The following is a 26,407-nucleotide window of genomic DNA, read 5'->3' as shown; positions in this document are numbered from 1 at the left end:
TTTCAGTCATGCTTGAATTAAAAAGCCCAACAAGCCCACAGGAAAACTGATTTGATCCTATACATTTATACCACGTGTCCCTGTGTCCGAATGAACTAGAGGCGATGCTGATTTGATACAACCAGTACCACAAAACCCAATGATCCCTACGATACTAAAAACCGTTAGATCTATACTATCTTTTTAACACCAACGGCTTATATCTACCCACATCGATATGACGTCATCATCGTACAATTCTATCGTCAACGCGTCATCCTCCACTGTTGTCCTATCTGGGCACCAATAGATCAGAATATTTTTCTCTTCTTCCATACGCAAAGGAAGGTAACCGACTATAGCCGGTAAAACCCTTTAAGCGACTTAGAAAATACCGGTTGAACCAGTTTGCCTTTTTATCTCAATTCTTCCCGGGGAATTCAGTATCCAACACTACTCCCTCTACAGAGCAGTTCGTTCCTTCGTGCCTGAACTGCGACGGTGTCTGAAATATCTCCTGCGTTATCTTCTTCTCAGGTTATTGGAATCGAAACTCTTCAATATTCTTTTTTTCCCTTCTTTTGAAGATTCGATCTGTAAAGGCTTTTTAAATTTTAATCATGATCAGTTGCATCCATTGATTGGTTGGAAAAGCTTGAATTTTTGTTCTTATTCGTTTAAACTTTAAGGGTTTGATTTTATTTCTATCTGAGTTCGTTTCTTTGATTTCTTGTGTGGGTTTTGATTGAAAGTCTCTTGTTATTGATCAGTAGTGCTTTGGATCATAATTTTATTTCAAATGAATATCTAATTTCTCATATGGAATTACGGATTGTTTCAATATTAGAAGCTTTGTCTCATGTTATTTGGATAATTTTTTTTTAACAATCTCAAGTGGGTTCGAATTTGTTTAGCCAAACCTTCAATCCCCTGACAGGTATGGTTTTCCATGTGGAATTTATTTTTCAGAGAAATTTTGTATGAAAGGATTGATTTTTTTTCCTTTCCGAATGGCGTGTCTGTGAATTTGAAGCAGGTTCTTATTCCTGTTTTCTGTTGGTGATGTTGGTTAGATTTGCTGATTTTGCAGGGAATTTGAATTTTGCAAAATGGCAAATAATGTGGGGGAGGAAGCTTCCTCCCGTGGAAATGAATGGGAAGTTGTGTCACTCACGGCATCAACATATTCTGCTGCTCCTGGTCCGAAAAGATTTGATGATGATAAAGGTAATGAGTTCATTGTATATGAAGAGGGAACCGCAGATGCAATGGTCATGTCTGGTCACTTTGTATTTCCATCTAACAAGCATGAGAATCCACCACTGGAGCCAGAGAAGAATGAGATTGATAATGAACCAAAAGGTGAAGGTGTAGCTGCTAACGATCTGCCAATGTTTGATATGAATAAATCTGAGAAGAAAAATGTTGAAGATTGGAATGTCAAAGAGTTGCCAGTACCTGATGAGTTAACTGGAATACAGTTCTTTGATGAAAAGGGTAATAGGCTATCTGTTCGTGACACAGAGTTTGAAGAAGGCATGGGTTTAAGAGGGCTAAATTTAATCGGCAAAGAAGAGAATATATACAATTCTGCTAAATTTAGTTCGTCTGACAGTGAAGCAAATGTTAGTGGATCGACTGTGTATGATAAGGATGCAGTTGTCACTGAGTCGTGTGATCCCTCTCAGAAAAGCTCAGACAATGATTCAGATCTTTCGAAGCCAATAAGTCATACAAAAGAAGTTAAATTTAATAAGTATAGACTTCCCTGTGAGGAATTGTGGAAGAGAAGAATAGCTTCCTTGTATAAAAATGCGAAGGAGGCAAATGCATATTGGTCTGTCTTTGTTGCTGCAGCTCTTATGGGCCTTGTCATTATTGGTCAACGTTGGCAACAAAATAAGTCGGCGAGTTCAGCAACCTAAGAGGTAATCTGCATACTACCCTTCTCTTGGAAACAGGGAGTTAAATCAGTCATGATGTTTTACTGATAACTCATGCTTAAGTCTTTGTTTGTCTCTATGTATGCATATGTCTGTTTATATATGACAATATGACCCGCTCATATCCTGAATATTTATATCTTTGAAATATGTTCTGTGTCGAGAACAATAATAACTCTAATTTTGAGCTCGTGGATTTGAGTAAGTTAAAACATTTTATCTCCTGAAATTTGATATGTTGCATATGGTAGTATAATTTTTACAACTACATGGTTGTAAATTATTTGGAACAATTTTGAATGGAGTTATTCCATGTGTGCATGAATCTGCATGGGGAAACGGATGTAGCTAGAAAAATTGGTAGTGGTTTGGGACTTCCTGTTCTTATGTTGCCATGGTTCAGGAGACTGGAAAATTGAGTCACTCCTCTTCCAATCCATCTCTTCCATTGTAGACCAACAAATAGCCTGAGATGATTTCAGGTTCTAGAAAAACCAACACTCTGATACTTTTAACACTCTGGCAGTTTGGAATGTGATATTAACTAAATAATTGGAGGGTTCTCAAATAGAGAAAGTCATTTGGTGTTACTGAGAACCCTGTTGGAGACATTTTCTCCATGTGTTGATCAACCCTTTGAATGCTATTAATGGCGGGTCTGTTGGTTGGATTGAGTTGATGGCTGTAACTTAGATTTTTCTTCTTTAAACAAGCTCCTAACGCATAATAATAAGTCTCATAATTTTGAGATATTGAGATATGGGGATCTTAGCTTCAGGTCCCGTTCTGGCTTTTTGAATCAAATGTAAACACTAGGAATATTCCATCATGATGCAAGACAATCAGGCTAATGTAGCAGAACTTAACCAGTGGCTCAATTATTTTGTTCTCGGAGTAGGATATTATTGACATAACCTGATAAATCCCACTGCATCTCAAGAAAGTTTGTGATTGAGCATTTTTAGATAAATGAGTGGGAAGATAGGACCTACCAGTTGAAAAGCATTGAACATTTTTTGGACTTCAAAAGAACAACTAAAAGGCTGAAAAAAACATGGATTAAGGAATGGGGGGAACAAAAGTAACAATTATTTTCTGAAATCTACGGTGAATTGATGAAACAGAGCTTTAATGTTGCTTATCTTGAAGACTGGGATAAGAAACTAATTATACTTTGACAATAGTTTCTATAATTAATTGCTATGCCAGTCCATGACCATTAATGTTAGTGTGTGCCTTCAGGGGATTCTCTCACAGCTGCCTTTGGCAAATTTAAACATTTTGGGGATTGTTCAGATACACGTATAGCCCAAAATGTTTTCTTGTTATATTACTAAGATCTACCAATGTGAGTCATATTTTCTGATGAGGGGGAACATACAGGGCTCCCATGGATACTGAAGATAGTGATGACCATGAAGGGGTCAGATAACAAATTATTCCATTTTATATATTATTTCTTTAAAAGAAAAGCATCTTGACCTGAGGGGTTGGGAGAGAAGGTGGAGCTGATATGCACGCTCCCGCACACAGACTTTTTTTTTTAGGGGAGGCATCCCTGTTGTAAAGGTGTTAGCCATTGTTGCTAGGAGTGGTGCTGATGTCGTAGATTGATTGTCAAAGAGTTGCATCCCTGAAAGTTGATTTTTTCTTCTAACCCAAAGGCTGACCTTCCTCTTAACCTTTTGCAGAAGATGAAGTGGGTACCAAGAATTACAATGAAGAAGTAAAAGGCTGAGAAACGAAGAGAGATGGTGCGAAGTGTTATTTTGAATTGGACATACCATTAGTCCCAACTTATGAATAAGAAGAATTGGAGTTGTTATAAAATTGTTTATATTATTGGGTCCTGGATATTTTGTATGTATATCTTCTTTTTTTGGTTTGGTATGTATTTGTTTATCGTCATCTATTAATACAGTTAATGACTGATCAATTGGTATAGCCCTTTGGAGTTGATAATTTTAAGGAACAAATTTTATTTATGTAGTCTTAATGGAGTAGTAGTTGGTAGGAACCCAATCACACAGCGGAAGGGATCGGATTGGGTTCCCGCCAACAACAACATATATATATATATATATATTGGAATCACATCCTTTGTAACATACAATGTAACGACCATATGAATAGGATGTCTGGTCTTATCCTTAGTCGAGAACAATTGTGAATGAAAATCCATGAAATAATTTATAAGCCCAATAAATAAATGTCAAGCATAAATGAAAATAAATATTTTAATTAATAAACCAGGTTTGATGGACATATATATATAAATATACAAGAGTTGTACATTAGGCACTTAGAGAATGATTTAAATCCTAATATGTTGGCAGGTTAACCTTGAATTTGCTCAAATTTGTTTCTCTGAAATATAGGATTTTATGAGTTGTAATTTCTGGCAGTGGGGATTTAAAATTTGTGAACCTATTATCCATATCATCGCTTAATTATGGGTTAATTTTTAAAACATTATGAGATCTCCATATATGATAGATCATATAATTAAAATTGGTCATCATAATCCAAGTTCATGCGTAGTCCAAGGAAAAGAACTCCCACACAATTCATAAGGATAACCTCCTTTCCATTCTTCTTTTTTTAGGGGCTCGTTTGGTTTGGTTTGATTTAGCTTCATTTGTGCATAAATTGTTTCATTATACTTAGGGTAACCTATTGCAAACCTTAGCACAGCCTCCCTCTATTCTTGAATTGATCGCACATTGGATTGAGGATTATAAACAAAAAAAAGATATGCAACGAAAAAATGCACCCAGATGGGTCTTGTTGGACCTTTCTATTTTTTTTTGGATAAGTTTGGAGCTATCTACAACAATATTTAAAACCTTATCTTAACTTAATAGGATCGATTACATAGAGATTTCAAGTAAGGACAAACATGAGGATCCATTTAATAAGATTGATGGGTTGTGTAACTAATTATAATAAGTACCGACTGTTAACTTAAGGCACCACTACAAATCAGTCACAGACTTAGGTTATAATAAAGTATCAGTTGTCTACCTGACATACCATATAGATCGGTCAAGCCAAAATGTCATACATGCATTGCATCCACCATCAAGACAATCCATCACTCAACCTACTTTTATGAAAGGAAAAGTGAGATAACAAATTGTTGACAACCCCACTAAGCACGTAAATTGGACCTTTCTATTCAGTCCTAATGCCACTAGAGAGATTGACCTGGGGTTATATGCTATTTTCATAGGTGCATAATTATGCTTTTACGCACCTGGCAAACTAGCATATGGAAACCAATATGTATTAATGACCGTTTGAAGACTAGGAATAATTTATCCAATGCTGCCTATACTCCAAAAATAGCGAATGGCCACAGAAAACTCAATGTATGTAGCTCCAGTGCAGCAAACATCAAGTGGCTGGGAGCACCTTGAGATACGTGCCCAGATGCTCTCAGCCGTCTAATGCTTGCTGCATCTCACCGCTGGTCACAAAAGATGTGTACTCGTAGCTCAACCGATGGTGTGTGTATATAAGACTAATGTTTATGACAGATCATGTCATAACTTGCACAAATCTAATTCCATAGTATTCTAGAAGTACCCTAACCTTAAGATCTTCTTTGCTAATAATAATATCATGGCATTCATGTGGGAACAACAGATTTCCTAATATATTTGGAACATTAGCCTTTGCGTTTGTTCTTGATCTACACATACTAATTGTATTCCATCACATGATCGCTTGCACAAAATTCCTTCGTGTCGTATAGCATATCTTCCCAACAATCTCTTTTCATAGAGTTGTCATCTTTCAGGTATTTTCCTTGGATTAAATGAAGTCCACAATGTTCATGTATCATGGTCATCTGTCTGCAGTCAAAGCATTGATTGTGCTCAGATACGCTGATTAATCTCTTCGCTCTATTTTGAAGGGTAATATCTTAGAACTGACATAAACTTCAACCATGGAGGCAATGGTTGCCAATGCATAGGCAAATCAATTATTGTCCTTCCAGAAATAATCAAATGAAATTTTTTTGAAGCATTTTTGCCAACTTCTTTATATGTTTTTGATATGGCTTCAATCTTAATACATTACATTCAACAATGCAACAATACAGCTTCTCAATTACGCTTCCAATGATTATCATCAAATGATTAAAACTGATTAAAACTTATTAAAAGTTACATCCTTGTTAAAGAAACCTTGAGAAACCAACCCACCATTTGGATTACCCAAGAAGAATACATACATTTTTTATAAGATTTTTTTTTTTTTGGGGGCTGGGGGGGTGGGATTGGTTTTGGGGGGAGAGAGATTTTCTCTTCTAAGAATAATTGATAACAATATCTGATTGGGCCCATTAATATGTAATTCTGATTCATTGAACCTATCATATAGTTAATAAGAACATTAATAATTCATTTCACAAGCCAACCAAAAGGCTGGAAAAACAAGAAGAAATAAAAGAGAACCAGAAACCTCCTGAGAAGCCTTTCATGTATAGTTTCCATCAAAACATTGATCAACACAATAATGGAAAATTTCTATATTTCCAACTAAAACGACTCCATAAGAATGTCACTGATTTCTTATATCAACTCCCACTCCCACCCCCACCCCCTTTTTCCCCAACCAAAAGAAAAAAATCAAGTGGTAAAAACTTTACAATTGATTTAATATGTGATTAGGAAACCTGCTTCTAGACTAGTTCAAAGCAATAACCAATATTTTGGTTACAGTATTACTGGAATCTTGACCCACTCTCTTGCATTCACTAATTACCTCATGGCATCGGGTAATGGGTTCTGCAAGGAGGAGAAAATGAAGTTTCCAGAAAATATAGCCTCTTTATCTGTTGATGCAAAAAAAACTTAAATTAGACATCAAGATAACTGAAAATCATGGCATGAAAACTTCCAACAACCTCTGTCTACTCAGAAGAAGGTATTTGAATGAGGAGAATGCAAGGTATCAATGGGGTAGACCAGAAGAGCAGCTCAAAACATACAGGCATAAGAGCACAAATGCAGGGGAAAAAACTACCATTCAATTCATCCACCGGATTTAAACCTGCATGATCATAATGGTGCAATCTGTCGCACTTTCAGAAGGTAAGGAGACCATGGAATATCCAGCATGTTAACCCATGCTGCCAATATTCCTATGGTCTTTAAAGAACAATAACTGGACTCCATCTTTTATTTGGTGAGATACTGGCTCAGCATCATGACAGATGCATAAACTCACCAAATAAAGTACAAGCTCAAGCTTCGCCTTGTGCATTGCCTTGAGCCAACTCCTTAATTACCTAGTGACCCTAGAGAAACATGGATAGACAATGATAGGATGAAATATAATTTTCTTTGATGAATAAAATGAACTGGAAATGATTACAAAATGGGAAGACAAAAGCCTACCTGTCAATGACAAGCAATAAGATTCCTGGAGAACATATCTTGACGTTGCCTGAAAATGTAAGCAAACGTAGAGTTGCTTTAATTCTTCAATGCTCAGTTAGGAATCAGGCTTGGCTTGTGGATGCATGAAGCCCCTATATGATTATGGACTTGAGTGTAACTCCACTTCACAGAAGTCCATGAATAATATGTGCAAAGGTGCCATATTCAACATTCAAGGTATCCAAGGAAAAGAGCTAAGCCAGCCATAAAATATTTAGAGAAAATTGCATTGCCACCCCCTAAACTTTGGTCCTTATTCAATGCCACCCCCTGGACTTTTCGAAACACCAAAAACACCCCCTAAAAATTCAAACAATTCCAAATCAGTCCCCGCTGTTAGCCGACACAGTTATGTGGTAGAATTTCTGTTAGTTTTTTTCCAAAATACCTAAAACACTCCCATATGGTGTGAATGGACAATATTACCCCCCCCTTTCCCTTCTTCTAAACTCTCACTCTAAATCCCCAAACCGAGAAGGAAGAGAAGAAACAGCCGTCGCCTTCCTCTGAAACCTGCAACTACCGTCAGCAGCTCTCCCCTCCGGCGTGCGATCGTGAGCTCCTCTCCCCTCCAACTTTACCATTAAAGTCAATAATATCCTGGCCAGCGGTATCAAATGACTATTTGGAGAATACTTTAACTGCTCTAACTCGGCATGATTTTCACTATTCGTTTGCTGAAAAAGAAATTTTCCAAGGAAAGATATCTGTTGTCTCTGTTGGCATGCATGAACTTGAACCATAGGTTAAAAATTTATTTGGCTTTTGAGTTGCTGGTCTAGTAAATACCATGCTTTGTCAAGATATCAACTATCAACAAACAGCTTTACCATTCCGAATGTATCAAGAAACTTTCTACAATCCCTTTTTCTTTCTGGAAAAAACAAAAAGAAGATTTATTATAAATTTCTGCAGCACAACTAAGTAAGAACTAAGCACCATACCATTTCAGGATCAGTTGGCTTTCTAAGGCAGCAAGTGCTCGACTCGGGAAATTGTATTTGGGGCATTGATCTCATTAATCCAACCTTCTTTGAGAGACATGCATCAAGATTGTTGACTACACGACAAATAACCTCACGATCCTGTTCCTTCAATGCCTCTACATCATTGGAACAACTAGAAAGAAGGAATTCTGACAAGTTATCCATAGCATTAAGCAGCAGCTGAATATCAATCTTTGGTCTGGTGTTAGATGCTCCACCGAATTGTTTAGCAAGCCCAACAAGAACGCTGGCTAGAGAAAAAGGCAAACTTGAAGAATGTTCCACAGCATTGAATTGTACACAAGATGAGCCATCCTGTCCAAGATCCTTGATATCCATTCCAGAATCTACAACTGTTGCCTCTGAGGTAAACAGTTCTGCATATGTAATGTTATTGCCATCACTCATTTGTTTCATGTGAGAAGGTTTGAGTCCAGAACTTTTTGAACAAATTGATGGAACATGTTCTTTTCTTGGTTGAGTCAGTTCCTGGATGACATAGGAACATAATATCTCATTCTCAATGTTCACTTTTGAATGATAATGTGCTGCTTTAACAGAATCTTTTAATTCATCTTCCACAGATAGAAAATTAACCGAGGACATTCCCTTAGGAAAGGATGATGAACCATCTTCACCATTTTTACTTTCGTAAGGTCTTATGTTCACCCCTTTGTTCTGTGAGGAAACAGGAACAACATCATCAGCATTGACAGCAAGAATATGAGGCCCTCCAAGATTTGAGCTATTACATCCTTCAAACTCCTCAACATGAAAATATGGCGGTAGTACGCCGGAGGTGAGAGAAGCTCACAATCGCACGCCGGAGGGGAGAGGAGCTCACGATCGCATAGTTGCAGGTTTCAGAGGAAGGCGACGGCTGTTTCTTCTCTTCCTTCTCGGTTTGGGGATTTAGAGTGAGAGTTTAGAAGAAGGGAAAGGGGGGGGGTAATAAATTCTACCACATAACTGTGTCGGCTAATAGCAGGAACTGATTTGGAATTGTTTGAATTTTCAGGGGGTGTCTTTGGTGTTTCGAAAAGTTTAGGGGGTGGCATTAAATAAGGACCAAAGTTCAGGGGGTGGCAATGCAATTTTCTCAAATATTTAAGATATGACCCAAGAATAATTTGAACATATACCATGCATCAGTTATAGAGCACGGGCTTAGGAATAGTACTCATCTATCAAGGGGCAGCTCTTGCTTGGGCTAAAACACACACTGGCTTACACAACATACTCAGGACAAAATTTTGGCCAAAGTGATCTCTGCTGAGCCAGATCAAGTGGTCAGTCTCGTTGCCACCACGTATGACAAGTGTACGATTATGAAAGACAGATTACCATTCTGGTGCTCTTAGCAAAGCATAGGTAACAAGTGGCAGCAGGTGAAACTAATTAAACGAAATAAAAATTAATCCCTAACATACCTGGACTGTGGATGATGCAGCATCATTTGACATTGGTGAACCATCATCGGAGAACACATTCCTGTTACAAGTGTAGGAAACATCAATACATCATAAAGCATCAAAGCAAATGCTAACCCTGAGATATAGTCTCTGTATGTGTGCTCATGTGCTTGTGGTTCTTCTATGTAACTATTAGTCCATTAGAACATTTCTACAATTTGCAAGAATTGGTGTTCAAAAGCACCACTGAAAGTGCTTCCACAATTTTGAAGGGAGCAGTTCATGTCAGTTCACAAGCATTTAGACGCAATTGGTACTATGCTTTTTATTGAGCTACAGCTCAAGGAATGCACAAGAGCTGAAGGAATGCTGAGATTTTAGTCATATAAATGCTAGCCACCAGCTCAAGCAAAAAAACTTTCTTGGAATGCTAAAATGAGGCTCAGATTTCTGAAGTGATGAATAACGTTACCTCCAAATCGCATTCTCTTGCTCATCCTGTCGAGCTTCAGGAAGCATTGCAGCATTATATGCAACAACATTGCCATAGAATATCTTCTCCAGATCTTTCATCCACCTAGTCAAAAGTAAGTTGACCTGCCAATGAAAGGAGAAAAGGGAACATGAACCATATGTAAGTTAAAAACCAAAAACAAAAAAAGGTAGAAGAAATACAAATCAGTAACCTACTAAAGGCTTATACAAGTGGCATCACTGTTTTACACCCAGTAGCTTTCCATCAAATTACCAGCCCAAACTCTTCATGGTAATAACTAGAGCTCTAATAATCAAAATGAGAGGGATTCAAAGCACTTGATAAACCATAGAATGGGTCTTCCCACAAGGCAAAGGGGTAGATCGGGAAGAAATACATAGGGCAAATGCACCACTTCACAGCAGTAGCAGTTTCAATCTTTATGGTCATTTGATCAGGGAATAGATTCATTGGGATGGCCTGCAAAACTTCCAAAGGATACAAAATAATGAAATGAAACCTTAAGACTTTTTCAAAAGGGAACCTCACTAATGCAACCTCTGCATGCTGCAAAAGCATGGTCATCTTACACAACCAAGATATCAAAACTTGAATACTTAACCTGCCCCGATGGCAGCATGGCATCCCAAGAACCCGAAAAACCTTAACGTAAAAATTGTAAGAAATTAAAAAAGAAGAACAACCATTTCTTGTTAATGGTTGCGACAATTACATGGAAATGAAGCCTTCAGAGATGTGTTATAGCAACAAAGTATGAAGAAGCCAATGAGTGGGAGAGAAAATGGTTAAATTAGTCATGGGATTTCTGGAAACGCATCATGAGCCATCAAATCTTTTTTGAAGGCACCATTATGAAGGTGGAGTGGAGATTGGTAACAAACTCTTCCTCTTGAAGACTTTATTTAGTTTGATTGGCTGCTTATGGGGTTATATCCATTTTTCATCTTAACAATGGTTACCTACTAAGCAGCAGTTGACACTAATTACATGGATTCATGTGATGATTTTGGCGTACAATCATCATCTTAGGAAATACCTAAATAACTGAAAAATTCTTGAACTGTGCATCTCTTGGCTATGGTTCAACTGCGAAATTCTGAGAGGGTGTAGAAGAGTGTAATATATGAATCATAGAGACTACATAGTTTGTAGCCTAAACTTCTAACATCATGAAACCTTTCAAAATTAAGACTACACCATCTAACCCAATTATTTCCAAAGAGGAGAAGAAAATTACCATCATAAATAGGCTGTTTATCAACTTGTGAAATGATACGGCGGTATATCACATTTGCCCCTCGAATGGATTTACTTTGTTTGCTATAAAACAACAATAGCTTCAGGAAAATGTGCCGGAGGCCCTCATAGTTTGGCTCTTCAATTCTCAGAGGTGAATCTAGCGGCAAAGCCAATGAATAGGGTTTAGACCAAAACATCTTATTTAAGTTCATCTGTCAAAAGAGAAGGACACTGGATTTCAGCAAATAAGAAGCTCTGAATAGTGCAAATTTATGAGCTTGAGACATGCACCAGAGATAATGAAAAATAGAATAACGCAGGGATTCAGTGGGAAGATGCAAGTAAGCTTGTATACACTCTACAGTTACATGAATTAAGTGGACTCTTTATCTGAACAACATTTTCTCTTACGTATTTTTAATTTTTTTTTTTTTCAACAATTCATTTACTTAAGGTGGGGGTGGAAGAGGCCTAAATTACAATTTTAAATTAACTTGACAAATAAAGGAGTGAAAGTGAAAGTGAAAGTGAAAGGCAAGGATCAGCTCTATTTTATTCCCTTTTTGTGGGTGGGGGAGGGGGTGTCAGGGGGAGTGGAAGAACTTAAATTTCATCATAATCATGTGAACAGTTAAGATATATAATGTTATCAGAAAACTGAATAGAATTATGTTTCATAGAATTCCTAGAAAACAACAATCATTATCAGTAACCTATCCCCCCCCCAACCCCCCCAAAAAAAAAAAAAAATAAAAAATAAAAAATAAAAATCATTCAGTGAATTCAACCTTGGTATTGCTTTATACCTCCGGTTTGGTTGAAACCCCATTCACTGGAGAATCTGCCACAGTTGCAGTAGCTGCTGCAGCAACTTTGGAATAGTTTCTATACCCAGCGTAGAGTTCCTTTGGGGATACAATGTTCTTTTGTAGTCCAACCTTGGAGAGCTGCGTAATTGTTCTACACCATCTTGGCAGCATTGTTGAATATCTCCAGCTCAATTTGATCTCTTACCTACCAAATAGAATGAAAATATATCATGGGTTTATAAGATTTGCTTGAAAATTTTCATAGCAAAATAATATAAACAAAGAAGAACGCTTGCTTTCTTAGTTGGACTTTATCCTGTTCTCCACAGCCCTAAATGGGTTTCAAGTAGGACAAAAAAATGTAAATTTTTGGATGAGAATCAAACGGCATTTTCAAGGGTTTATAGAGTATACCAGTCTCTGAATTTCAAGTGAGAGAAGGAATTGGAAAAGGGTTCTTCTTCCTTCTTAGACTCGGTCAGTTGAACCAAGTATTCTGTATTGGCCACTCTCGCATCACCAATTGCCTGCGTTTTCTGCCCCTAATGGAGGGAACGGGTTCGCTCTGCTTTTAATCTATCCGGAGCTTTTCTGTGGGAAGGGTTCTTCCTCCTTCCACGATTCATTATGTGAGAGGGCGTGGGAAGAGATCTCCAATCTAGCGTTTTGGTGATCCTTCTCCGAAAAATCATATATAAGAAATTTAGGGCCGTTTGTTTAGAAGGGTTTTGATGGGGTGGGATTGTTGGGGTGGGAAAGTTCTTAACTTTTCCTAAAATTATGGTATTTTAAGTTGTTTGGTTGCAAGGGGTGGAAAAATGAGCCGACAAGTAACTTTACTGTTGACCCACGTGGCATGGTAATACTCCCACCCCGTCCCTCACAAAGTCCCACCAAATCAGTAGGACTTTGTTGGGACTTTGAGGAATTTTCGACGAAAGATGCAACGGTAACACTATTTCTCTTACTTTCCTTCGGACTCCCCTTCCTCTCTCTCATCACCGTTGCCCGATCATAAGCAAATCGGAAACATGAGCGCTGATCAGCGGCAACGGCAACCTCAACAGAGCTTTCGGAGAGCCAAGAGAGAGCTGTTACTCCTATTTCTCTCTTGCTTCCCTTCCGACTCCCTATCCTTTGTCTCTTTCTTTGTGATTTCTGTCGCTATTGCCCGATCATAAGAAAATCTGAAACTTAGTGATAATCAGTAGCAACGGCAACCTTGAAATTATTCTTCAAGTAAATACCCGATTTCGATACTTGCATCTTCGTCACTCTAAGGCGAGATTTTACTGGAAAATGGAAAACAAGCAAAGTGAGAAAGAGAATCCATGGAGGACCTTGTTTTTCTGGTTATTTTTATATATTAGAGCTGAGATTTCCAAAAAAATTCCCTGGTTTTGAAAATTCTGAAATGGGATTTATGAAAAAGGGTGTTATTACACAACATCGGTCTTAAACAACTTCCTCCGTCGATGAAAGCGGAGACCACCTCCGGCTCTTCAATGGTTGAAAAACCCTAGAGCCCATTGTTGATCTGATCACTTCTCCTTCCTCCCACCCAACCAAACTAGTTGGGGCGGGATGCTACAGTAACTCTCCCTCACTATCCCACTTCGGTTGGTCACCCTATTAACACATAGGACCCATGTGTCAAATAGTCCCACCCCACACTCCCCTCTAAACAAACGGGCCAGAGAAAAGAACACTTACACAGTTGTCCACTATTGTACCCAGATGCATGGGAGGTGAAATGATCACCCACCCCGACTCTGATGGATGCCTAGGTGTGCAACTGCATTGGCCCATGTGGTAATAAAGAAAAGATTCTATGGATGAAACCACGAAGGAAGAGGACAAATTAGTTCTCTCCCTCTCTCTCTCCTTGTTGCATGAATGACCTTCGCTGCTCTCTTATATATGAAACTATTCCATTGCACCTCATTAGTGATGCTTGTTCAAAGAACCCACTCCTATTTCTTAGTTAGATACACAATTTCTCTTGGTAGTAATTATAAAAATTAATTAAATTCACTTTTTATTTTAGTTTTGCGAAAAAGAGCGCAGCTTGGTCTTGTGGATCTTGCATCCAGACCTAGGAGATTACCACCTCTCCCCTATGAAATTAAGAATCCCATCAATATTGATGTTTTAACACAAACTCTCATTGACCCCATGCTAACGCATGGCCACGCATTCAGGTTGCTATCTCTTCCTTTTTAAAATGCCTACATAAAAGGAAGCCATAAAGACTCATTACCTAGTCCTGCACGTCAAGTGAGCAAGTATGGGGAAATGAGGGTATCCTTCTGAAAAATGGTGATAATATACTAATTTCAGTCAGAATGAGCATATCTTTTCTTCTTCTTCTTCATTTTTTTTTTTTTTTGGAATACATAATACTGAGGATCAAAGGCTATCAAATTCATAACATGGTGTCGACTACAACTCAGATAACCCTTTGTAACATCTAAAAAAAAAAGTTATAAGATGTTAGCACCAAACAATATAAAAAAATCCTTATGTCAATCATAGACCGGCCAAGTGATTGATCATGAGTCATGACCTATAATCTGACCGATTTAAATTGTGTATCATAAACCATCGATCAGGCAGAAGTCAATTGTGAAGTAAATTATTCTATTTACCAAAAAAAAAAAGAAATCAATTATTCCATAGGCAGTTATTAACAAGGATAAAACAAGGAAAAGTGTTTTCAATGCGATCAAAGAAGAATCTCTTAATCACATCAATCTATGTATGAGATTCAATTTCATCAATAAAAGACCACAGAGGTTTTTTTTTTTTTAACCCACATGGTTAAAAAGAAGAGAAAATATAAGAAAAAGAAAAGATACACAGTTAAAAAGAAGAAAAAATATATGAAAAAGAAAGATAGTATCAAGGATATAAGCGGGCAAAAGAAAGGATTATGCACTGATGGCAGTGGAAAAGATGAGATGGAAAGCACCACAACCCTGGCAACAAAAATACATCACTTTTTTCCTTTTAATAGAATCTCAAATGCACCACATGACACAACTTTTGTCATATTTGGTTTAGTTTTTCTTGAGAGTACAATTACTGCTCAAACACCACCATTTTGGGTTATCTACATGATGGTCTAGAGCTTTTCTTTTATTATTTTTTCCAAGCTGTGTAATTTCACAGCTCTTATTTACTTTACTTTTTAATATTTGTGTTTAATTAACTCAAAAACTTAACATAGAAATCTAGAAAACGCGGGCATATTTATCATTCGAAATTGAGCACCACTTGATCTCCCACAAGATTGACAGGGTCAGCAAAGCTTCACCTGGGCACAGTTCCCCCCAACTTCAATCGGCTACCCTAGAAAAATTATACATAACAAAAAAAAGGCAAAAAGGATTGTCTGAGAGCGTGGTATCTGTGCCCAGACACAGGATGGGGCAAAATAACCACCCCGACCACCAAACCCCCCCCCCCACCAAAAAAAAAAAAGAGCCCAAACAACAGTAGAAATTGGTATACCAACCACTCTACAACAAATCACAATAGAAGACCAAAATTAAAACCAAAAAGATAACAAAACTATCCGCAACCATGCGCCTGAAAATAGGAGTCCTCTTTCATGGACAGAACGTAGACATAACAACATATATTGGATTGCTGCAACCTTATAGAACAAAACTTCCCAACTGAGCAATCTAGATGCAAAAGTTTGTGGCATATATATATATATATATATATATGCTTATAGAGTGAGGCTGATTTATACTGATTTTGATTGCAAAATTTTATCCAAATCTCCCAATATTTGGTTTTACACGAGTGTCTACTCAAACTCTACACCTCTTCATATAATACAATTCCCTCACAAAACAGCTCCAATCCTCAATTCCCTTTAAAAACTGTGCCAACCCACTCCCTCTCCCTCTCAGTATTCACCAAGCATTCTGCATTATACAATAGGGAAGTGGGGAAAAAACGGGGATTTGTTGCTGATTCAATATCAAAGGTATTGTCGGAGGCTTTCACCACTCAGGGCCTCCATGTCCTTGAGAATCTCTTGGGCCAGAGACTTCACAGACGATTCCACATCCTCAAGCAGCTCTCCAAGGAACGGGATGGTTTCAGGCAGAAGGACTAGGTATTCCTCTTTCAGGTGGTCCAAGAGATACTTCACAATTTTCAGCCCCAAAATACGTGAGCGGATTTTGTCACTTCTAGTTTGCATCAGCACCTGCAATGCAATCAAAAAAGAATAAATGATAGTTACCAACTGTTGATAGCCGGTGACTGACCCTCTCCCTTGATTAAACCATGGCTGGCACAAGCGTTTCAAAGGGAATAGACAATGCACATCAAATGAACAGGTTATAATTCAGTTCACAGATGAGGTGCATGTCCCAAATAGAAATGTGAGGGGACGCCAGAAAGATAGTAGGTTTACTCTTCTGAATATAACAACAACAATCATAACCTTATCCCAACTAAATGGGGTCGACTACATGGATCCGATATGGTTTACTCTTCTGAATCTATTGGCAATATAATATTAACTAATACAAAAGAATATAAACCTGTCTCTCCTTTAGACAGCCATCAAACTACTGTAACACTATTAGAGAATGTATACAGCGTATATTACATGGTTCAAAATCTCTCACTGAGATCTCGATAATTTCGGGTCTTTTTTATTCCGAGTCGAGATGTCCTACAAAATACAAAAAGGACATCATCTCGGTCGAAATTTTGGTACCTCGGCCGAAATTTCGGTATTGTTTCGGCGAGATACCGAAATGATACCAACCAAGGCCTATAAAAACATCTCGTGGGGGGGAGTCGAAATTTCGGCTCCTCCTTGCATTTGAACAAAAAATCACTTCATTGTCCACTAATTAGCCAGATCATCACATCTATTGCCTTGAAGATGTAGTCATAGTTCTTTCTAGTAGACAGACATTATGATTAGTGTTGTATAACTAATATGTTTGGGACTTGGGATATTGCCATTTGGGACTTTGAGATTTAAGAGTTAGACGCTCAGTGGATGACTTTAGCTGGGACTTGGGAGTTGCATAATATATTACTCTAGTACTCTAAATATTAGTTAATTAATGTTGAGGCATGTTTTGATCATGGCTTGAATGCATTATTTAATTGTTTTACTATCATATTATATCTTGTTCTAGCAATGAAGCAGGCGAAATCTCCAAAACAGTTCGACGGTTGCCGCCAAACAAGGGTGCAACTCTAAAACGCAATCATGTTCTAATATGTTTGCAGATATAAGTTATAAGCATATTTATTAACCTTAAAACAAGCTATCCACCAAGTTTCAGGTCATAATATGGCCGTTTGACCACCAAAACAGTCAACCGAGTCAAAAAAAAAAAATATCCAACTCGCCGAGATTTCGAACCTTGGTATACTACCAACCTAGGGTCTAAAGTCAAACTACCCTTTTGAATATGATTTTATAAAATCTAAGGTTCCACTATGTTTAGAGGACCTATAATAGGGTGTCCTAGAAGTTTTTGGACTTAATTTGGCCATTTGGAGCTTGAAACCAACCGCCAAAACTTTAAGAAAAAAGGTACAGGTTTCGACAAAAATTTCAGTTTTGGTTGAAACCAGGCTTGAAACCGAAACCTGGAACCTTGGATTATGTAGGAGGTAGAGTTCAATTCAATTTTAGTTTTAGTATTAGAATAGGATCTTTGCTTGAATTGATTCCTTCTATTTCCTTTTCCATATACATTTGCATGCAACCAAGGATGAAGAGAAGACTTGAAAGAAGAAAAGATGGGGTTTGCGTACATACGAGGTGTAATCGTGCTACCTCTCTCTGTTTTCTCCTCTTCCCATATTAGGTAAGTCCTCCTTAGTCCCCCCCCCCTTCCCCCCCTCCCCCCAAAAAAAACCTGCTATTTCTCTTTTCCTTCTTTCCTATTTTTCTTCTTTCCCTGCTTCCCTGTTCCTTCTTCGACCTCCCTGTTAGTGAAACTGCTGATCTGAGAAGATTTCACTGGAACTCACTTTCTATATCTCAGATTGACCTAATATTTCAGGGGTTAGATCTCTCTTCCAGAGTGACAGTGGCCCTAGATCCCTTCCCCAAACCAAATCCCCCATTGCGAGACATAACCAGAACCCAGGCGTGGTTCACCTTCTACCTCAGGTTCTTATTCCGAAATTTTCCCCAGTTTGCTAATTGTCCATTAAGCGTATGTTTGGGAGGATTCCATAGTGTAAAGTTGGGCCTGAAACCCTGAAAGCGGTCCATTTTTGAGAGAGTTCTCCCATCTGCAAAAGAACCCTCTTCCACTGGTTATCAGGGTTGAGAGGTTGTCAACATTAACACCCCTCTTAACTCTTTATTTATTCCATTTCCAGAAATAACCCTCTTTTGAGTAATCGTTTCCATTTATGCCTTTGACTCTATTACTATTTACTTGATTGCTTCTGAATTTCAAGACAATTACAGCAACTCAACTCAACTCAAATCATTCTTAACTAAATGGGGTCGGCTACATGGATCCTTTCCCTCCAATAGCTTTATTCAAAGTCATACATGTAACAAGGCCTAAGCAATGCATATCCTTCCTCAACACTTATCCTAGAGTCAATATAGGTCTACCCCAAGCACTTTAGCTCCTTCAATCTGAATCAAATCACTCCTCCGTACTACAGCTCCTATTGCACATGTCCATGCCACCTCAAATGACATTCTCGCAGCTCATCATGTATCGGAGCTAGCTACTACTGAATCAGCTCTAATATGACCATTACTTATTTTATCCTTTTTAATTTTATCACTCGTCCATCTCAACATCCTCATCTCAGCTACACTTAATCTATCCATCCGATGCTTCTTTACTTCCCAACATTCAACTCCATATATCATTGCCGGTCATATTGACTGTCCTATAAAATTTTCCTCAAGTTTTTAAGGAATATGCCGATCACACAACTCTCCGGAGTCTAGATATGCCTCTCCACTTTATCCATCATACTTTAATTCTGTGTAATATCATCCTCTATTTCTCCTCATTTATTTATGATTAAGCCCAGATACCTAAAATAATCACTGTGCGATTTCCCTCTCATCAATTTTCACTTCATTATCCATCCTATTTTCACTAAAGTCACACACCATATACTCTGTTTTTGTTCTATTTATCTTAAAACCTTCTGACTCCAATATTGATCTCCATAATTCCAAATTAGCATTAATCTCTACCTTAGTCTCATCCACCAAAACAATATCACCAGCGAAAAGCTTACACCAAAGGATCTGATCTTGAATGTCTCTAGTCAAATCATCTATAATTAGCACATCAAATATGGGATTTGTGGGCCTTTAGCAGCCCATAATCGGGGTTATTGAACCCGTGATCACAACTTGTTGCCCCTCATTTTGATGTCAGGTTTCAGCCCATACATGGGAGAACATGGTATGCATTGTGATAGAGATAGCAAACCAAATTTAACAGGTAGTTCAATCAAGGAACTGTCCTATCTATTCAACTGATTTAGCAAGATAGCCCTACATGTAACAAAAGTTGTGATACCTAAAATGTTCCTATAGCAACAAGGCCATTTTAGCAAATATAGAACTAGAAATCAGAAAATATTTACAAATATAGAACCTTATAAGCAACAAATTTTGAACTTACCGTAAGTAGTCAGTTGGAACCTATTAAAAAAATAGGAAAATTTATAATACTATATAGTAAAAAACTGTATTTTTTTTAAAACAATAAATCAAAATAAAACTTTAAAAAATCCTCAAATGAATGGACAGTCATGATCAGCATTGAATTAAATACATAATCAACTATTTGGATGTTGATTCGAATGATCACATATAATAATCACATTTCATACATATTTGAAGTCTATTCAACTCAACTCAACTCAACTAACATATTCAAATCCGGATGCTTAATTGAGACAGTTAGCTTCCATATTCGACTTGAATTTGAATATGGTACCTGCTTCAAATTAGATCCACTATATCCCCAGAGTACAATAAAACCCCCTATATTTTCATAGAATTAGTGCTAGGTATATTCAGTACAGAGAAGTCAAGCAAGGACGAGTGCGAGTTCCATGCAAAAAGATTGACGGGTTATGGCTAATTATAATAAGTACCCGCCGTCAACCTGACGCCCTGTCAAACAATGCATCTCTCCCCCCCCCCTTCTTTCGTGACAGAAAAAGAAGCATGTTCTTAGAGGATGGGCATTTCACAGGACAAGGTACCAATAAAATGGTGGCCGATTTAATAATGGAAGTCAATAAAGTCCTAATGATCCTGTTGAGACTTCCCAATCGTTGGTGGTAGGTAGTGTTCTTGATGTACTCTAGTTTTGTATTCCTTGCTCCGTCATGAATACAACAAACTCAGTCTTATCCCAACTTAATAGGGTCGGCTACAAGGATCCGAGCAAAACAAAGTAGGGAAAACTGAGGTCCAAACAGTAAGGAGAAACGAAGAATATTATAAAAGATAAATGAGAAACGAACGAGAGATGAAAGAAAGAGGATGGAGGCACAGACCATCAAGTTAGGAGAAACTCATCTAAATGGGGTTGGATAGGAGCCCTCTGGCAGGCTCTATCGAGGTCATACTTGGGACAAGACGTAGACAATGCATGTCCTTCCTCAAAACTTCTCCTATGGTCATTTTAGGCCTGCCCCTAGATCTTTTAGCTCTTTAATCATAATCATATCACTCCTCTTTATTGGGGCGCCCCTAGCCTCCGTTGAACATGAGCATACCACCTCAAACAACTTCCTCGGAGGTTGTCATTAATCAGGGCCACTCCCAAGTCAGCTCTAATACGTTCATTCCTTACATTATCCTTTCTAGTTTTTCCACACATCCATCGTAACATCCCCATCTTTCCTAGTCATAGCTTCTGTATATGACACTGCCTTATTGCCCAACTGATGCAGTTGCACAATGGACTTAGAGAAAAAAAAATCTTTTGATTTGATTCTCTTTGGATTTAGAAACAATTTCTTTTGTATTAGTTAACTTCTAATTTTAGATTAGTTTCCATTTTCAAGTAGTTTCCATTAATTATTTGATTTTTCCTTTATATTAGTCATGTAATAGAGAAGAACTCAGTTTTGAGATTTAAAGTCTTTGAATAGAGATTTGATATGAAAACCATAGCTGCCGTGGGTTGTTTTCCCCCTCCCTGACTCTCTGAAATCTTCTCTCCACTCTTCTTCTTCTTCTTCTTCTTCTTTTTCCCTGCTCTCTTTCTCTGTTTCTGGGCGATGGTTGCAGCCCCAAATAAGTGGGTCGACCTCCTTCATTCTTGAACTACTTGGACCAAGCCCTTGATCGAAGGTTTCCTACCTACAGACGATCAAAAAACCTGGAGTATTACATCCAAGACTTTGTTCTGTTCTGAGAAATCAAACTCAGATTCAGATCTGGTTCTGAAACTCCTCCTGTCTTCTTCTTCCTTGCTGGTCTTTATTCCTGTTTGTTATACACCTAGCCGGCTGCTACTCTGTTCCTAGTGGTACATCTGAGAGAAGTTCTTGCGGTAAACGTCATCACGAACCCATCCATCGGTTCTGGAACTTTCGGCGAAGGATCTTCAGTCCTAGGCGACCTAACCCCTAGGATCTTGTTCTCTGAAAAACTTCCTGGTACAAGATTGGAACTTGAAATCAAAGTTGGGTTTCCTTTCACCACCCAGATTTGTTTCAGCATCACCTTGGTTGAATAACCCTTGGAGTTTGGAGCTGTGTTCAGTTGATCCTTAGGGCCTGAAGATTATGAAGTCTTACCCAAGATTTCAGATCAAAAGAAGCCCTGTTTGCTGAGATTTTCCCCTCAAACCGGTTCTGGTTTCGTGAGCTGCTCCGCCTCTGATTTCTGTCTAGAGGTTGAAGACAACCCCCAAACAGAATCGTGGGTTTGTTTAACCTATTTAGTAATCTAATCCTTTATTCCTCCATTGCCCTTCCCCTTATCTAGTTATTACCTTAAGTATCAGTTTACCCATCTTTCAAGGAATACCCCTCCCATCTTGTACGTTGCTTTTTCCCATTGATAATTCCTCTTATGTTCAAGTTATCATCTATTTACCATTTTGCCACCCTTTATTAGAAACTTCAAGTTATTCACAATTCAGCCACTTTTCTTAAAAAAAAATTCAGAATAAGCCCTTATATTAAAGTTTTTAGTTCTAGAACTACCCCAGCTGTCATATAATTATTTCTAAGGCCCTGCTTGTTTCTGAAATTACAAGAATACCCTTCAACCTTTACATTGAGCTTCTTCGTCATTCTGGTGGGCCCTAAGTGATCCAATCCCTGATTTTGGGAACCCGGATCCACATCACCAACATTCCGGGCCCCATACATCATAGTCAGTCGAACAACAGTCCTATAGAACTTCCCTTTAAGCTTTAAAGGAATATGTCGGTCACACAACACTCCAATTGCATTTCTCCACTTCATCCATCTCACTTTAATTCTCTATTAAGCATCATTCTCTATGTCACCTTCTTTATTTATGGTTAACCCTAGATATGTAAAATAGTCACTTTGCGGTATCTCTCTTTCCTCAATTTTCACCGTGTTATTATTCTTCATAGTGTGACTGAAGAAATTTTCCAATAATCCTTTCCATTGAAAGCATTGAGACTGCCCATCTAAAACTATCAGTCAACAATTAGAGATCACTGACCAAATCAGCGTTATTTTAATTAATCAACAACGTGCTATTGTGGCTGGTAGTTTATAAGAATACGAACAACAATGAACTTAGCAGTGATAGAATAATGTAGAGCTAGGTCATTGGTGTCCCAGTCTACAGTAGGATCCAGGGTTTTAAGTATCGGTGCGTATCGTACCGTATCGGCCCTTATCAATACGATACATTGAATTTTTAAAACCCTTTCGTATCGATACGTAATGTAGGACTAAGTTTGAAAACGCAAACTAATCCAACTGTAGGAACTTTTAGTCAAAAGAACAACCACTAAGCACCCCAAAAGTAAACAATAAACAACAATCCAGAAATAAGAAAGCTTGAAGAAAACCTCCTGGACTTCACGCCGCAAGGAGTCGCTTGGATCAAACACCAAACCCTTCTTCTTTGATCAAACACAAAGAACCCTCATAGAGGAGAAACACAGTAACATCTTTTTTTGTTCATCAAATCGTCTCTCTATGATGAGAGCTCTCCTTTATTTATAATAACGATGGGGTTACAAGAAAATAGAAACTAACTTTAGTTTCCAAAAACTGAAATAGGAAACAAAAAATTAGAAACTCACCTAGTTACTAAATCTAAAATTAGAAACTTACAAAATAGAAAGTCCTTTAGTTACTAAAACTGGAAATAGAAACTAACTCATGACTGAAAATTAGAAACTAACTAGGTATTGAAATTAGAAACTAAATAACCCCATCTAAAAAGGAAACTAAAGAAAAAGGAAACAGATCACTGAATCCCGTATGCAATCTTAGAACCCCTAGTTTAGACCCCATAAAAGTAACCCAATACACTCAAAACACATGGGATCAAAGGCCCAACACGTATGGAACCCAACCCTAGGCTTATTCCTACTAAAACAAGCATATTTTGGTAATTAATCTGCATCAACTCTCCCCATCTTGAAAAAATTTGTCCTCGAATTTTGCAATGATAAGGGGGAAACAACATGTGCGTAGCAGCTTTAACCATTCCCAAACAAAATTCTGATTGCTTGTAGACTTTTGGAATGTAGTCTTTAAGGTGAGGAGCTTTCTCTTCAAAGAACCATGATGGCATAACAAACTCTATATGCTCAACCTCTGAATCAATACCAACTGTGAATGTCGTGTGCATAGAGTCGTCAATGTTGGTAACCTTCTCGTCAAGGATTGGAACAAACACTTCCTTTTCATCATGAATCTCAAAGACTTGTTGTAGAGTGATCTCAACCACTACCGCATCTTCCACGTCTTCAGTCTTGTCTCTCTTCAATATAGAACTCTTCAGTTGAATCTTTTATCTCTTGACCTTCTGTCTTTGAAGCTTTAAGAACCATCTCTTTAATGTGAACCTTGACTTCAAGTTCTTTTGGTTTGAATAGAGGTATCTTCACTTCACATAGAGGAGTTATGGCTCTTGGGGGTGCTAAAGTGTTAGGTTTAGTGGTTGAAAAAATTTTCTTGACCTCCGCAACTTGGTAACTAAACCTTCTACCTGGTTGTGCCATAAGTTCCTCTGCTCGAAGAGCCTTGTCAAAGCAATCTCTCACTGTATACACATCAGCAACACCAATTCTTCTATTTATTTCAGCTCGTAATCCCAGTCGAAACTGAGAAAGTAATTGCCTCTCATTCTTCCTAATGCCTGTGCAAGAATAAAGTGCATCAAACTTATTCATATACTCCACCACAGTCATATTTCCCTGACGAAGAGAGTTCAGCTGGTCTTGTATACGAGCTCTAAAATTACGTGGCAAGTACTTATCAGATAGTTCTTACTTCATCTCTTCCCATGTAGTAGGTTCTCTACCACGGTCCTCCAGTTCATACTCATAGGTTCTCCACCAATCACGGGCAGCCTCAACTAGCTTGGCACGAGCTAGTTTCATCTTTTGTTCCTCAGGTAACTTATAATAGTCAAAATAGTCGTCTAGTGCGACTACCCAATCATAGAACAATTGGGGGTCATATCTCCCATCAAACTCCTTCAGATCGAGCTTGACCTTCTGTGAATCTCTAAAATACCTCTATTGCACGGGACGCTCAGTCTCAAAATATCCTCTTACATGCTCTTCAAAAGTAGGTTGTGCTATTGGAACCCTTTGTGGTGCTCGCAGATTAGGGTTTGCTCTCCTGTTAGTCAACTGAGCAACTACATTCAATGGGGTTTCTACTTCAGGTGTTGTACGTGAATCGCCAGTAGGCGGTTGTGGTGGGGTCTCTTCATTCAACGACCTGGCATCCAATTCAACCTTCAATTCAGTTTTCCATTTTTGTAGAAACTCCATAATAGAAGCTAGGGTGGGGGTGTTGTTCTCAGCCATGCTCTGATACCACTTAATGTAGGACTAAGTTTGAAAACGCAAACTAATCCAACTGTAGGAACTTTTAGTCAAAAGAACAACCACTAAGCACCCCAAAAGTAAACAATAAACAACAGTCCAGAAATAAGAAAGCTTGAAGAAAACCTCCTGGACTTCACGCCGCAAGGAGTCGCTTGGATCAAACACCAAACCCTTCTTCTTTGATCAAACACAAAGAACCCTCATAGAGGAGAAACGCAATAGCATCTTTTTTTGTTTATCAAATCGTCTCTCTATGATGAGAGCTCTCTTTTATTTATAATAATGATGGGGTTACAAGAAAATAGAAACTAACTTTAGTTTCTAAAAACTGAAATAGGAAACAAAAAATTAGAAACTCACCTAGTTACTAAATCTAAAATTAGAAACTTACAAAATAGAAAGTCCTTTAGTTACTAAAACTGGAAATAGAAACTAACTTATGACTGAAAATTAGAAACTAACTAGGTACTGAAATTAGAAACTAAATAACCCCATCTAAAAAGGAAACTAAAGAAAAAGGAAACAAATCACTGAATCCCGTATGCAACCTTAGAACTCCTAGTTTAGACCCATAAAAGTAGCCCAATACACTCAAAACACATGGGATCAAAGGCCCAACATGTATGGAACCCAACCCTAGGCTTATTCCTAATAAAACAAGCATATTTTGGTAATTAATCTGCATCATCCAGGGCCAAACGGCAGGCTTGATTTCATTATTTATTTATTTATTTATTTTTTGTTGATGGGATACATACACCTTTGTGTATCATTATTTTGGAGAATTATCTTCATCCCCTTTTTGAAGATTCACATATTTGGACACGTGAGATATTGATAACAGAATTTTATCCAATGTGAATATTGAAATATTGATTTCTTGCAGGGGAATATTTTCCTAAAGCCTATAATGATACTCTAGTTGTTTGGGAAGACGAGTCAGTTGCTTTTGATGCTCTGGGAAATGACTACTTTGCTGGTGGAAATGCGAGCATTGTTGAATCATCAATGGTATGATTTAAAGCTATGGGA

General features: G+C 37.9%; 3 protein-coding genes across 9 annotated transcripts in view; 1 reads left to right on the top strand and 2 right to left on the bottom strand.

Moving 5' to 3' along the window:
- Positions 1–407: 407 nt before the first annotated feature.
- LOC122057150 (ATG8-interacting protein 2-like) lies at positions 408–3,866 on the top strand. The gene is made up of 3 exons (XM_042619165.1): positions 408–516; positions 1,070–1,907; positions 3,614–3,866. Exon 2 carries the CDS (start codon positions 1,089–1,091, stop codon positions 1,902–1,904), a length of 816 nt encoding a protein of 271 aa, XP_042475099.1. The 5' UTR covers positions 408–516; positions 1,070–1,088; the 3' UTR covers positions 1,905–1,907; positions 3,614–3,866.
- Positions 3,867–6,266: 2,400 nt separating this feature from the next.
- Positions 6,267–13,508, bottom strand: LOC122066501. 7 transcript variants are annotated; one of them, XM_042630326.1, is made up of 7 exons: positions 12,729–13,508; positions 12,560–12,645; positions 12,312–12,507; positions 10,243–10,367; positions 9,789–9,849; positions 8,317–9,036; positions 6,267–6,765 (listed from the first exon to the last, which is right to left on the bottom strand). In XM_042630326.1, exons 3-7 carry the CDS (start codon positions 12,483–12,485, stop codon positions 6,697–6,699), a joined length of 1,149 nt encoding a protein of 382 aa, XP_042486260.1. In that variant the 5' UTR covers positions 12,486–12,507; positions 12,560–12,645; positions 12,729–13,508; the 3' UTR covers positions 6,267–6,696. The 7 variants fall into 7 exon arrangements, 5 of the variants coding, with proteins under 5 accessions (XP_042486260.1, XP_042486255.1, XP_042486274.1 ...); XM_042630321.1 differs by lacking the exon at positions 12,560–12,645 and having other exon boundaries at positions 12,312–12,519; positions 12,729–13,505; XM_042630340.1 differs by lacking the exons at positions 12,560–12,645; positions 12,729–13,508 and adding an exon at positions 11,504–11,717 and having other exon boundaries at positions 12,312–12,450.
- A 2,550-nt stretch (positions 13,509–16,058) lies between these two features.
- Positions 16,059–26,407, bottom strand: part of LOC122066537 (uncharacterized protein At3g06530-like) — a 13,879-nt gene continuing 3,530 nt past the window's right edge. The window contains exon 2 of the mRNA XM_042630360.1: positions 16,059–16,539. Within this exon, the coding sequence (XP_042486294.1) occupies positions 16,309–16,539 (231 nt within the window). The 3' untranslated portion in view covers positions 16,059–16,308. The remainder of the gene's footprint in view (positions 16,540–26,407) is intronic.

Source organism: Macadamia integrifolia, chromosome 2, assembly GCF_013358625.1.
Source record: "Macadamia integrifolia cultivar HAES 741 chromosome 2, SCU_Mint_v3, whole genome shotgun sequence".
NCBI classification, from domain to species: domain Eukaryota; kingdom Viridiplantae; phylum Streptophyta; class Magnoliopsida; order Proteales; family Proteaceae; genus Macadamia; species Macadamia integrifolia.
The sequence above is the reverse complement of the archived record's forward strand: the minus strand, read 5'-3'. Positions and strand labels throughout refer to the sequence as shown.